This window comes from Moschus berezovskii, chromosome 25, assembly GCF_049115385.1.
Source record: "Moschus berezovskii isolate FMDL1 chromosome 25, NW_MosBer_1.0, whole genome shotgun sequence".
Taxonomy (NCBI): Eukaryota; Metazoa; Chordata; class Mammalia; order Artiodactyla; family Moschidae; genus Moschus; species Moschus berezovskii.
This window is the reverse complement of record NC_142484.1, coordinates 9,720,364-9,734,391: the sequence shown is the minus strand read 5'-3', so window position 1 is coordinate 9,734,391 and position 14,028 is coordinate 9,720,364. Positions and strand designations below refer to the sequence as shown.

Here is a 14,028-nt window from a genome sequence, read left to right as displayed (position 1 = left end):
GAGTTCTTGGTGTAAAGCACTGTACATAGGGTGGATAGGAGTAAGGAGTGAAGGCTAAACAGATATGGGTCAAAAAACTCAAAGAGGTACGGGCAGATAGCTGCCCTTGGGATGTCTGCACTTTTATTTGCTGTTAATGAATTCTGGGCCCCCTGTGTAACCCTGGTTGTCACCCCATCCCTAAGGTTCAGGTTTTATTCTGATCCTTAGTGACCTGAGGTTGCTTCTTCACAAGCTACGGTAGGCACCCACAGTGTTGTCAAAAAGTTTTGTGTTGGGGAAATGTCCAGCTTTGTCCAAGAGGAAGTAGAAGCGTCGGCCTTTGACTTTCAGAGGCAACATGGCAGGGACTTCTCCCCGGTGGGCCATGCAAGACACCTGGTTTAAGGGAACCGTAAAATGGGCACCCCAACCAAAGGGGGCATGAGTGGTGAGGGTCACTTGCTTCCCTCCAGCCCGCAGCATCACTGAACGTACCGAGCGGAGGGAAAAGAGAAGACCAGCGCCGAGTACCAGGGAACCTGTAGGAAAAGCAAAGATTTGGGTTTTCACTGGAAAGCTAAGCAGCAACCCTTTCAGTGCCCCCTGAGTAAAAATGTGATAATAACAGTTACTGTGTTCCTCTTCTACCCCAGTCATATGTTAGTCATTCCTCCCATCAGCCTTAATAGCTACCCATCCCCATTTTAAAACAGGATCCAGAGTAAGGGTACTAACTTGCTCAAGGTCACAAAATAATGAGACAGACGCATAGCTTGAACCTGTACAAGGGCTTGGCGCTCAGGGACTTCCAACCCTAGTGTACCGCACTCCTACCCACTCCTGCTCATGCGGGAGGGTCGGGAGCCCCTTACTCTTCTTGCCCGAACAGAGAGGATTGTGCCCACTCTCTTTGACCAAGCTGGGAAGCTAGCCCACACCTTACCGATGGCGCCGCAGCCGACGGCAAGGCCGTAGCGCCAGAGTGTAGTGCGCAGGTCCAAGCGGCCGTGGTCTGGGGACTTGGCGTCTGTTGGACGAACCGGGGTTGGGGGCCGAGCCAAGGAGGCAATGGCCAGGGAAGCCCAGAAGACGCCCTGGCCAGCGCAGAACAGCCCGAGGACGGCAAAGAAGCGGCCCCGTTCATGCTCGAAGAGCAGCACATCCCGTGGCGGAGCCGTGTCATGCAGGGCCCGGCGCGCGGGCAGTGACTTCAGCATTCGGAACAGCAACACAGGCCACCTCCGCCCGGGCGCCGCCATGGCGCTGTGCGGAGCCACTTCCGGGGCGGGACTTCCTGCCAGCTGGCCCCGCCCCACCCCGGAGTCCTTCAGCCCGAGGCGAGGCGAGGCGAGGCGAGGCGGGCGCGGCCCATCCCTCGGTCCCGCCCACGCTTGTGAAGGGTAAGGCTAAAGTAACTCAGCTGGACACCAAATACAATACCATTCTTTATCTTAAAAAGTAGGGAGGATCCTGGGGTTAAGTACACAAAGCACCTAAGTCCTTCGGGTATTTTAGTGTCAGTTCTACAAAGTAAGCTTTGGCTTCCTGGCACCAGGGAGGCTCAATCTTCTGGAGGCTTCCAGAAGGCAGGTGAGGAGAAGGATCCAGCAGCCCTCCCTCCTCGGTCACAGTCACAGGGCGGCCTCGGGCCGGAGAGGAGACATCAGTACATCCAGGGCCTATTTACAGGGGTCTTCTGGGGAACAACTGTGGATCACTTCATGAATGCCACTTCTGGGATCTCGCCCTTGGCCTTAAAGAAACATAAAAACGTCAGTAGAGCCAGGTGGTCTGAGCCGTGCCCCGAGCCTGCCTGACCCTTTGGAACGCCTGGAGCTCTCTTTGCCACCTGTTTTCAAATCTCACCTTGAGATGAGTAAAGGCCTGGGCAGATCTGGTGTAGTCCCAGTTGTTGTCCTGAAGGCACCTGGAGTAGGGGAAGAACAGGCACCTCCATTAGAACTACAAGTTTTGGCTTTAAACATTCTAGAGGCACTTATTTTTCACCATCAGCACTACCTCAGTTTATCCCATTTCCTACACATGCTCAGTACTCACTTCTGGGACCACTCGAGGTTCATGCCAGACTGGGTAGAGAATGCCTGCAGCATTTCCTGCTGCTCTGGGGAGAGGGTGGGCACTGGGCTGGAGGAAGGTGTGGGTGCAGGCATGGCAAAGGCTCTCTGTATCTCATCAGCACTGGCATTCCGCACAAACAGCTCATCATTGACGATGCACAACCTGGGAGACAAAAAGCACCTTAGACAGCTGGGCAGACAGAAGATAACCTCATCATCCCAACATCATTCCTATTCTCACTTGACACTCAGAGTCTTTCAGTACCCACAAGGTTCCTTTATCATTCACCCCCTTTCCCATCGACTGCACATATGGGAGTATCAACAGACTGGAATTATGGATTCTTCCCCAACCCTCATTTACCTTCACAACAGACTTAGGAAGTGAATACTGTTAAAGCACTTTTCCACAGTGGCAGCCATGCACTGGGACTGGAACCCAACACGGTAAGTCAGACACTCACCCTGAATTGCTGGCAGGAACAGCGACGAACGTCCGGGTAAAGGCTCGCAAGGAGTCCCGAGACTTTCCATCCACTGCAATGATAACAATGGTGATGACCCGTCAGAGTCATTCATGCTTTTTCAGATAGCTTCTCAAAAATCATAATCTGATTTGATACAGAGAACGCTATGCAGGCCAAACAGGGGTGATTATGTGTGCACAGAGGAGCAGAGCAGGGAGGAGTGTCAGAGATCAGAGAGGACAACAGTGACACTTTCATCCCACTAGTGATTTATTTGCATCTGTGGGCCAGGCCCTGTTTCGAGCACTTTATAACTCACTTCACTGACTCCTCAAATACGTAATGAGATGCCTATTACGAACCCCTCTGTTTTACAGTCAGGTTCAGAGGTCACAGAAATTGCTCACAGACACGGAGGGCGAAGGCTGGGGATGGAAGCTCAGAACCGTCTGCCTCCAAAGTCTGTGTCCTCTAATCCTCTGATCCTCTGTTCCCACAGCCCAGACAGGAAAGACAGGTGAGGACAGGCTTGGGGACAGAAAGGGAGGAGGTGGCCAGGGAAGAAGAAAAGAGAAGGGAGCTGGGGAGCTGAGAGTGCTCAGAATGACTAGCTGGGACAGGGACCACTCCACAAGCTCAGGACTCCAAAGATACTAACCTTCTTTGAAGACTCCGTTGACAGAGAAACACAGCAATGTGCTCTGAAAGAGAAGCAGCAACATCAGGTACCATCTAGGCTCCCAGCAGAGCCCAAGTCCCTCCTTGCCTCTTCAGGACGGCCCCTTCCCCACATCCACGCTCTGTCAAGGGAGAAATAGGTGCTTACTGTCTGTGCACTTATGTCCACCACGAAGGAGCTGATGTCATGCAGAGTTTTGGGCAACTCGTTGAGGAAGGCCACCACGTTGAGACGCGTGTGCTTCAGCAGTCGGAATCGCAAGGCTGTGGGAGGAGAAGCCGAGGTTAGCAGCTGCCACATGCTGAGCCCAGACTGACGCCTTCCCACGCCCTTCTCTCAACCTGTTTGGCTCACATCACACACTTACTAGGGTCTTTAAGCTTCTTCACATTCCTGCTATCCTTGAAGTACTCGGCCAAGTTGCTTCTGGGGGAATAAGAAGAAAAAGAGGCAGTGGTCAGAGCAGTGGTGATGCTGCACGTGCTGGCCAGTGTCTGCTGAGCAACTCTGGTCCTGGGCAGGTTCTGGGATGTGCTACTCACCGAGCAGGGTTCTGGGGGGTGAAAGGAATGCTCAGGGAGCAGCAGGCTCCATCATGGTAGGCATCCAGGAGCCGCTGCCGGTCTCCCGAGTCATAAACCGCATAGTACCTGTGGGGCAAACGAAAGGGGAGGGTTGAGCTCCACAAGCTGGATCCACAAAGGGGCTGACAGCTCACAAGACTGAGTTGTGCTTGGGCTAGCCCACCGCTTCCCAGCCTCAGGACGCCCAAGATACTTACTGCTGCAAGAAGTGCAGGACCAGATTCTTCAGGGTCTCTGTTCCAAAGTAGCTTCCCTGGAATCAAACAGACTCCAATCAAACAGGACCATGGTACCAGGACTCTCCTCCCAACATGAGTTCTAGGCCTGTGCCCCTCAGATGCCACCCCACCACCTACCTTGCAAGGCGGTAACGTTGTGGGGGCTTCAACGTCAAAGGCAATTGGTGGGGGTAACTCATGGCCATCCTGCAGAAAGGAAGTGAAAGACGACGATGTAAACCAGTGAAAGAAGGCTAGATGAGGGACTTCCCTGGCAGTCCAGGGCTAAGGCTCTCCACTCCCAATGCAGGGGGGCTTGGGTTCAATCCCTGGTCAGGGAACTAGATCACACATGCTGTAACTAAGAGTTGGTGGGCCACAACTAAGACCCAACGGAGTCAAATACTTTTTTTTTTTTAAAGGCTGGATGAGTAATTAGATGGGAGAACTAAGAGTAAAAGGGTCAGAGGTGAAGTAAGAGAAAGAAATGGAAAGGCGTCTATGAATCCTGACAGACGCAACTATCATCTACAGGCATTTTTCTGGGAAGAAGAATTATAACCTTTGTTTATATATATATAAAATCTTTGCTAGATTATCAAAGGGCTCCATATCCCCAAATAAGTGACCACATAAAGGCACGTTAGGCAAGACACTGAGGGTGGGAGGTGCTGTGCTCCTCAGAAGAGGATGAAAAAGATGAGGTACTCACCAGTCGCAGTAGTTTCGGAAATCGCTCTCGAACGGCGCTGTCAAGAATGGGACATAGTGAGTAATGTTTCAGAGCCACTGTGCCTCCTGGGCTGCTCTAGGAGCAAAAACACCCATGCCCGAGGGACAGCCCATCCCATCCTTCTTGTGCTCTCACTCTTCCCCAGCCTCTCAGCTCCAGGAAAAATAACCCCACTCCCCACCTCATCTGGGGCATCCAAAAATCACTGCCTTGAAGGACGACACTCTCTGCCCGACTCCGAGCACTGCAGGGGCAGCGCTCCTGGCCCAGGCGTTAAGCCAGGACTTCTTCTCCGTCCTCGTCCCCCTTACCTTCCACCTACTCACCTGCGCAGCCCCGGGAGGAGGGAATGGGGTGGGAGCCCAAGGGCTCCGCTGCCTCAACAGGTGTCCATCACTTCTGCCAGGTCTGGCCGTGGCCAAGACCAGAACACACCACAGAAATGGCACAGGATGTTGGGGCAGGGAGACGAGCAAGGCTCAGGGAGAGGAGAGGCCAAGGAGGAAGAGAGGGGAGAGGAGAGGGAAAAGGAAGGAGAGGAGCGGGCAAAGAAGAGATGGGGAGACTCAGGCGAGGAAAGAGGAAGCAGAGACAAAGCGACAGCACTGCATGGCGAAGAGCCATTTAGAAAGACCAGGGGGAGCAAAGGGGAAGAGGCACCTGACACAGCCCTCTCTTTCCGCTCCCTTCTCCCGTGGTCCAAGGAGGAAATGAGAAACACATCTTTGCTGCGGTGAGAGGGCAGCTGCTATTGGCCAGGTGTCTGTCTGCTACCTGGGTCCCGAGCTGAGCTGGGCGTGGGAAGCAAAGCAGCCATGGGGGCAGGAGATCTCCCTCCGAAGGGGTGAGGGTCCAGGCCCCTGCAAAGTTGGGGGGTGAGGGTCTGCGCCCCGCCAGTGTTGGCCCCCAAGTCCTCTCCTGATGGCCCCTCTGCGGCTGTGCCTGTCTTAGGTTGTTCCTTCCCTGAGGAATCTTACCCGTCTCTGGCTAACCAGCCATCCTCCGGGGCCAAGCAGGGTGATGTGAGGTGTGCGAGTGAGGGAGGGGCGGCGCCCCCAGAGAGGGCCAGTTCTCTGTCTCCTGGATAGCCTATGCCCCCGTGGCCTCCACGCCCAGCACCTGCCTTGGGATTCCCTCGCCTGCTGGCGGGGCCCCGGCTCTGGTCACGTGTCTTAGGGAACCCAGGTTTCTCCTCCAGGGAGGGCCCAGCTCACAGCTTTGGGCAAGAGCGACAGAGTGCATGGCACCAGCCACCAGAAGGCCTCAACCTCAGCATGGGCAGGAAAACCCAGGCAGTAGCCTTGGGCAAAGCGATTGTGAGAACTGAGCCCCTCTTGGCAACAGGGCAAGAGGGGCTGTCACCGGACAGAGGAGGGAAGGCCCATCAGCAGGAAGTCCCAGGGAGGGAGGGCTTTCCCTGCCCAGGGGTTACCAGGCTCTTGGCTCAAAGCAACTCCACGTATGGGGGTGTAATATGCAAGACACTCCCCGGTCATGGTAGAGAAAGGGAGATGCTCTTCTTGAAACAAAAGGGGTGGGAGAGTCTAGAGAAGGCTGTGTTTAGGATGGAAGGAGAAAGGCCACAGAACGAGCAAACAGGCAGTCAGGTGAGAAGAAAGGAAAGGAGGCCTGGGGCAAAGCTAGGGGTCATGGGCAGACAAAATGGGAGGGACACGCGATCCTCCCCAAGGACAGGTGATTCCAGCTGAGGGCTGCACATCTCCTGCAGACGGGCAGTGGTCAGGGTGCATCTGCTCAGCCTCCCAGGGGGTGAAGGTCCCCAGGAGGGGAGATAAAGCTTATAACTGACCTGATGTAGGTGGACTGGTCTCGGAAGGTGTCACAAAGGGTGTTTCCGTCAAGCCAGAGCTCTTCCAGCTTCAACCCTTTGATCTTGTCCAACTCCCGCTCAGACTTTAGCTGCACAGGATGGGGAGGAAAGGCGGGAAAGACACGTTGGTAAAGAGAGCCAGCTAGATTCCCCTCACCCCCATCCGCATCTCTTAAATGCCCTCTCTGCCTCTTGCTGCCATGAGGCAAGCTCTCTCCACTTTTGCCCACCCTATCCAAACACAGCTGGGCTCTCAAACTCACCTCATTTCCAGAGAGATTTAGGGTCTTTAGATTGGGTGCTTTCTGCACAATGCTGGACAAGTCATCCAGCCGGTAGAGCTTGTTGTTGCTCAAGTTCAAGGACAATAGCTGTGGGGAGAGGAGAATTTAGAGGAGGCACCACTGGCCAGGGGATGAGAAACAAACCTGCTTCCCGACCCCATCCCGTACCCAACCCTGTTTTCGCCCACCTAGTGGGAGGAAGGCCTCACCTCAGGGATGTTCTCTTCGATGATTCGCAGAGTGGCCGCCATGCAGCTTCTACGGTTCAGGACAACGTCAATGTTCTGGGCCACTAAATCTGCAGGAAGCAAAGGGAAGTCTGAGAGGGCCTGCCCAGGCCAGTGTGCCCACCACAGCACCCTCAGATTTTCCCTGCTGACAGATCCCCCTCTGTCTCCACCAATCTAAGAATGGGTGAGGCAGAATCAACCTGTATCCGACCTGTACCTGGGTCTGAACGGAGGCCCTTGAGGTCAAGTGCTTGCTGGGAGCCATCGTATCGTTTGCTCATGATCAGCTGCAGAGGAAGACAGAGGGTGCAGTGGTCACTGGAGTTGTTGAGCGGGGAGGGTGGGGGGAGAGGGAAACCGCTAAGACTCAGGTGCCAGTCTCACCTTTAGCTGCTCTACTTGTTCTGGCTTCAGTTCATTCTGCACAGAATGGGGTGGAGAAGAGGAGTTGATGATGATAGATATCTGCAGGGGAGACACAGGCAGGGTGAGCTCTGGGAAGGCCTGAGCCCCAGGACCGAGACCCAGGCTACATCCTGAGCGCCAGGCCCCACCCCCACCAAACCAGCCCTTCACACACACCCTGCGGTTCTCCCGATCCACAATCTTATAGTTAACAGCCTTCAGTGCAGAGGCTGTACTGGCATCCTCCACAAAAAACTGGGCCCGGGTGTTTTCATAATGAAACTGCAAGAAGAGGGAACAAGCGCATTAGACCTGGAGCCCAGAGCCCCCAGCCCAGCTGGTACCTCCACCCTTTAGGGTGTGCAGTCAGCCTCTCAGGCCCTCTCTTACCTCAATGGGAGTAAAAGGGACACTGCACTTGCTCTGAATCACATTCAGGAGCCATGACTTGTCATATTTCCTGCCGTAAGGGATCTAGATGAGAGAAGAAGAGACAGGAACATGTCATTAAATGAACAGCAGACCCCTCCAGTGCTCCTTTCAGCTCATCTGCCAAGCTCTAAAAGACTTTCTGGAGAAACGGTCAATTTAAAAGTTTTCTGGGAATTCCCTGCTGCTCCAGTGGTTAGGACTCCGAGCTTCCACTGCTGGGAATTCAATCCCTGGTTGGAGAACTAAGACCCCACAGGTTGCACACTGAGGCCAAACAAATAAAGAGTATTCTACTCAAGCCAAACAGGAACCCTTAACCCTGTTTCTGTCCATTTATACTTATTATTCCTCAAAGAACGCAAATGTTTGAATCTACAAGTTCTAAGACATCTTTTATAACCTACCTGCCCTTCAGAGAACTCAAGGGCCCTCCACTCCACACTCAGCTCCTCATATCTGGAGGAGCTCTCCCACCCGCCAACCACAATTATCACACTTCCCTTTCATGGCCTTCCCATCCTGCTGCCCCCCTTCTTTTCTGAAGCTGCTCATAGATGTTCTAAGATATTGATTCTTAGCAGCAAGAATGGTTCCCTGAGTGTGGAGTAAACAGCTGATTTTGTAATGTGAGAGGTAAACACCTTAACTGTGAGCCCAGCCCCCTGGCTCCCCTGCCCCATGGGCCTCTCAAGATACTCACTGTAATCTTAAACCAGTTCTTGGACGTCCCATCCTGGCTGGTGCCAGCCCCTCCCCTCTCTGCAGCAGCCCGATCTCTGCGCAGAGGCAGGGTAACATGAATTCGAGTCCGCTCGTTCCAGTTATCACCCCGACGGTTGGGTCGTGCAGCATAGGGGGTGCTGTGGGGAAGGAGAGAAGAAAACACTCACAAAGGTTAGGAATGTCTTCTCAAAGATCTTCCTGCACAGTTATCAGGACCACAACTATCTACCAGTAAGCTGGTCCTGGCATGTCTCTCCCTTCCAGGTGGAAGAGCAATGACATGGGCAGTGAGAGGGCCACATAAATGAGGGGGCCGCTAAATTCAAACCAGACCAACTGGCTACTTACTATCGTACTCGGGGAGCATCCTGGACATCGCTCATCGCCACATCTCTGTCGTCGTCCTCCAGGCGGGAGGACCGAATGCTGGAGCCCCCTCTTCCGGACCTCCGGTTCCCCTCGCCAGACTTCCACCGGAAAGGGCCCCGGCCTTTCTTTCTTCTTTGAGGGAAACTAACTCGATCATCGTGCTCTGGGTTTGGAAACAGAACAAAAATTAGAAAATACATCACTGGAGGGACTTCACTGGTGGTCCAGTGGCTAAGACTCCCCACTCCCAATGCAGAGGGCCCCGAGTCTGACCCGTAGTCAGGGAACTGGATTCCACATGCCTTGACTAAGAGTTCTCATGCCACAATGAAAAAAAAGACCCTGTGTGCCGCAACTAAGACCTGGCGCAGCCAAATAAATATTTGAATATTTAAAAAAGAAGAGAAGAAAGTGCACCACTGGTTCAGCTACCTTGCTTGGCAATCACACTATCCAGCACCCTGCACGATCAGATGAGATACACAGTCACCACAGAGGCCACCTTGTGCAAACTCCTCTACCTGTCCAGGGAAAGAACCCTCTCTGTGGGGTGGCAACATCAGTGACTGGAAAAACGTGTGAAGTCTTTTTAGAAAAGTGAAGCAGAAACTGGAACTAGAGAAAGGAGAAGCAGAATGTGGAAGTGAGTGTCTCAAGTGCAAATGGACACAACTCAGACTCCGGAGAGTCACCTGAGGTCTGCTTTTCCCAGCCTCCCAAATCTACTTAACTCCACTCAAAAAAATCTTTTTAACTTTTTCTTTTACATTGGAGCATAGCTGATTAATAATGTTGTGTTAGTTTCAGGTGTACAAAAAGTGATTCAGTTATACCTATACACGGATCTATTCTTTTTCAGATTCTTTTCCCAAATAGATTAACAGAATACTGAGCAGCGTCCCCTGTGCTATACAGTAGGTCCTTGTTGGTTATTCATTTTAAATATAGCAGTGTGTACATGTCCATCCCAAACTCCCAATCTGTCTTTTCCCTACCCATCTCTCCCTGGTAACCATAAGTTCATTCTCTAAGACTGCTGCTGCTGCTAAGTCACTTCAGTCGTGTCCGACTCTGTGTGACCCCATAGACAGAAGCCCACCAGGCTCCCCCGTCCCTGGGACTCTCCAGGCAAGAACACTGGAGTGGGTTGCCATTTCCTTCTCGACTACCCCTATACAAAATTTGGTCACATCTTGAAAAGTCAATCACAACGATTACATCAGCTTTCAGTAAACAATACTTCTTTTGCCTATAAAGCACAAATGTCAGTTACAAATACGACCAATTTAAAGGCTTCTTTTAAGTCTTGTTCTCCTCTCAAAAAACTGAAACTAGAACTACCATATGATCCTGCAAATCCACTCCAATTATATGTCCAGAAAAAAAAAGTACTAATCTAAAAAGATACATGCATAAATGAGAAAGTTAGGATTAACATCTACACACTACTATATCTGAAACAGATAATCAACAAGGACCCACTGTATAGCACAGGGAACTCTACCCAGCACTCTGTAATAACCTCCATGAGAAAAGAATCTGAAAAACAATAGATATAACTGAATCAGTTTGCTCTACACCTGAAAGTAACACAACACTGTAAATCAACTATTCTCCAATATAAAGATTTTTTTTACAAAGCATCAAAACTAAGAAAAAGGGAAGAACACATATGAGCTTTGCTTGTTTTCAGGTCAATAAAAAGAAGATACCTGCATCTCATTGTCCATAGCAACACTGTTTACAGTGGGAAAGATATGGAAGCAATCCAAATGTCCATCAAGGGACTAATGGATAAAGAAGATGTGGTGTATACACACACACACACAGCCATAAAAAAGAATGAAATCTTGCCACTGCAACAACATGAATGGACTTGGAGGTTATTGTACTTAGTAAAATAAGTCAGACAGAAAAAGACAAATACTGCATGACATCACATATGTAGAAACTAAAATGAATATATTTAGCAAAACAGAAACAGACTCAGATATAGATAACAAACTCGTGGTTCTCAGTGGGGAGAGGGAAAGCAGGAGGGGCAAGATAAGGTTATGGGATTAAGAGATACCAACTACTAAGTATAAAATGGATAGGCAACAATGATATATTATTGCATGGGAGTGAAAGCCATTATTTTGTAATAACTTTTAATGGAGTATAATCTATCATAATACTGAATCACCATGTTCACTTCCATGTCATTCCTGAAAACTAACATAATGTTGTAAATCAACCATATTAAAAATATGCCACGTTGAAGTGAGTGACCCAAGTGTAACTGGATACAACTCACTCTCCGAAAAGTCACCTGAAATCTGCTGTCTGCCCACTTAACCCCAAGTGACCTCTCTCATACTCAGGTAAACCAATCATGATGATTACATTAACTTCCAGTAATCAATACTCCTTTTGCCTACAGAGTACAAACATCAACTACAAATATGATCAATCTAATGGTTTCTTTTATAAATCTTATTCTCAAACTCTGAAGTTCAGGGAGTGACCTCTTAGTTTCCTTAGTCAGCGATGCCTCTTAATTAAGGAGTCAACTCCTGAATTCAGGTTCTAGTGGCAGTTAGGGTGCTTCACCAAGGGTCCTTGAATGTTCTCCAGGAATATGTTCCTTTCAACTGTGGTGTGTAGAAATGGTTTCTTAAAAAGAGACTATGATTCCTCCCAAAGGTCTGTCTAATGCATAGTACTCCGCAAACAATGAATCTCCTGAAATGACCGTAGGAAAAAAATAAACGACTAGAAAGTGCAGTTAACATTTATTGAGGTTTATCCGATGTCAGGCGCTCGACACACACGATCTCGTTTTAATACACACACACGGAGACAAGCTCAGGAGACAGATACTGGGGGTGGAAAATCAGGCCTGAGTGTTTAACTCACACAAGATCGGTATGGCCAACTCAGAATTGAAACCCTGGCTGTCGTGAGCTCCTAACCATTACTCTGGACCTACACCCAATGTAGTGTTCTGGCTAGAACACTGAGTTAATATTAATATTAAAGCAAAAGCTGCGGACGGTGGGGGAGGGGGCAAGACCGACTGGACGCGCGGTAGAAAATAGGGCACCGGCAGCCCAAGAACAGGGCACTGACTCACATTAGTATAGCCGCCAAACTGAACTGACAGGCATCCACCACCCACAAAGTTCAAAGGAATCCAGTCACCCCACCGCCGAGGCACCCGCTCCGAGCCGCAGGTGCTCACAACGCCAGGATTCTGGGGTCAACGAGCCGGGCACCCACCCTCGAGTTCAGCCAGGTCCCGGACTGCCTCGCCCCGGGCCCGCGTCACTCACCGCCGTTCCCCGCGGACACCCGTTCCCCGCGGACACCCGGCCCCTCGCGGCCTCCCGCCCCGGCGCTGCGGCCTAGGCCTGCGCTGCCCAGCGGGGCTCCAGATCGCCCCTCTCCCCGGCTCAAGGACCAGCACTTACCGTTGTATGACTTTCCCTCGTCCGCCATGGCACAGCTAGAAGCAGGGTCGGGCTGCGTAGCGGGCCGCTACCTAGCCAAACGTTCGAATGCCAAGGCGCTCCAGGCCGAAGTGCTCCTACGCCGGCTACCACCGCATTTATAAGGAGACCGCGTCGCGCGCTGCCGACGTCCCACGATGATAGGCGGAGCCACCGGGAGACGCGCGTGCGCATGCGGCCAGCAGCGACACCGGGGCGCGGCTTGGGGCCGACGCTCCGCCCAGTACTGATTAGTTTACTGATCCCCCTGATTAGTACTCGCACCTGTCCCCGGCTTTTATCATCAGCCGGCAGGCAGCACCTCCAAGGTTGGCGCTGAAGCAGAGATGGCCATTGCACTCTAGGGTTCAAACAGAAAAAGGGAAGGAGGGCCACAAGAAGGGCTTCTGAGGAATGGGAGAGAAGTGTCTTGGAATGACCGCTTCAAGACCCCTAGGAGGATCCAGCCTGGGCTTAAGTCTCAGCTCAGCCCTTTGCCTTCTACAGATCTATGCCTTGCTTTCCTCGCCTATAAAATGAAATAGAAAACTAGAAGGTAAGCTCCAAGAGAGCAAGAAGTTGACCAATTCATGGCTTTTTTTTTTTATCCAGCACCTGGCTCAGTACCATACCTAGCACGTACCAGGAACTCAGCAAATATTATGAAATAAATTTCCAATCTATGCAACACCCCCCCAATAGTTGCGGAGTCAAATGAGAAAAACTGCATTTGTCAGGCTTTGATCATCTTCACAGATCGCCCCACCCACCATCGATGTGCTGTGCTTAAACCCATATCTTGTGTCAACTAAACAGTTAAGATGCAAGCAAGAGCACCCCCTGAACACAGGTCAAACAGAGAGGGAATACTAAAATGCCAGGGCTAAGAAAGGCCAGGGCTCTCCTAGATAACTACTGCCCCGCCCCCAAGGTACTACAGCCAGCCCAATGTGTGATTGTTGTCACTACAGCTTGAGCTTCCTTTGGGGTGTATGAAATGGGGGTACTCCAGTGACCTCAGAATGATGTGGCTGTGGGTCCTGGTTAGGACTGACAAGCATATTGACCTTCCTGGAGGATAGGTATTCCAGGCAGATCTCTACTTCATTCTCCTGTGACTGGCTTGGATTTGGTGAGGGCCTTCAAGGGGACCAAGAGCCTCAGCTGGAGCTGGGAACAAATTCTTCACCTTTCACTCCTGGCAGCAGGCAGAACTCCTGCTTCATCCAGCCCAAGGAAAATGGTAGGACTGGAGGATGCAGATGAAACAGGTCCAAATACTTCTGGAGATGGTCCTGGAAGTTACCACTAATCAGAGACCCACTGTGGGATCGTGTACCCTGCTTTGAAGGGAATTTTCCATAATTAAGTGCTGCTGCACTCGGTTATGCCTGCTGGAAGCAGCTGTGTACATGGAGCCCAAAGCCTGGCCCCTCAGGGTTATTAGTCCAGCCCTTTCAGTTGTAATACTGGGCAGCAGGCTCCCTCCATTTCTGCCTAGCCCTTCTTCGGCGCTCCCACCCAGAAATGACGACATGGCTAG

The 14,028-nt window shown here is 51.4% G+C and overlaps 2 protein-coding genes across 2 annotated transcripts; both read right to left on the bottom strand.

Annotated features, from left to right (window-relative positions):
* Positions 1 to 78: 78 nt before the first annotated feature.
* TMEM223 (transmembrane protein 223) lies at positions 79 to 1,280 on the bottom strand. Its single transcript, XM_055415706.2, has 2 exons — positions 926 to 1,280; positions 79 to 521 (listed from the first exon to the last, which is right to left on the bottom strand). The coding sequence occupies exons 1-2, from the start codon at positions 1,239 to 1,241 to the stop codon at positions 229 to 231; spliced, it is 609 nt and encodes a 202-aa protein (XP_055271681.2). The 5' UTR covers positions 1,242 to 1,280; the 3' UTR covers positions 79 to 228.
* A 134-nt stretch (positions 1,281 to 1,414) lies between these two features.
* NXF1 (nuclear RNA export factor 1) lies at positions 1,415 to 13,883 on the bottom strand. Its single transcript, XM_055415700.2, has 21 exons — positions 12,468 to 13,883; positions 8,995 to 9,178; positions 8,624 to 8,783; positions 7,882 to 7,965; positions 7,669 to 7,773; positions 7,471 to 7,551; positions 7,304 to 7,373; positions 7,066 to 7,154; positions 6,836 to 6,943; positions 6,552 to 6,661; positions 4,721 to 4,757; positions 4,147 to 4,215; positions 3,988 to 4,043; positions 3,749 to 3,856; positions 3,574 to 3,632; positions 3,354 to 3,469; positions 3,186 to 3,228; positions 2,525 to 2,597; positions 2,041 to 2,223; positions 1,849 to 1,909; positions 1,415 to 1,735 (listed from the first exon to the last, which is right to left on the bottom strand). Exons 1-21 carry the CDS (start codon positions 12,493 to 12,495, stop codon positions 1,697 to 1,699), a joined length of 1,863 nt encoding a protein of 620 aa, XP_055271675.1. The 5' UTR covers positions 12,496 to 13,883; the 3' UTR covers positions 1,415 to 1,696.
* Between the last annotated feature and the right edge of the window lie 145 nt (positions 13,884 to 14,028).

Coding starts and splice junctions, on each gene's coding strand:
- NXF1 (XM_055415700.2), bottom strand. CDS start 12,495: ATGGCGGACGAGGGAAAGTCATACAACG. Junction 7,155..7,303: donor GGGCCTCCGTTCAGACCCAG/GTACAGGTCGGA, acceptor TGCTTCCTGCAG/ATTTAGTGGCCCAGAACATT. Junction 1,910..2,040: donor AACCTCGAGTGGTCCCAGAA/GTGAGTACTGAG, acceptor CCCCTACTCCAG/GTGCCTTCAGGACAACAACT.
- TMEM223 (XM_055415706.2), bottom strand. CDS start 1,241: ATGGCGGCGCCCGGGCGGAGGTGGCCTGTGTTGCTGTTCCGAATGCTG. Junction 522..925: donor CGTCGGCTGCGGCGCCATCG/GTAAGGTGTGGG, acceptor CTTTTCCTACAG/GTTCCCTGGTACTCGGCGCT.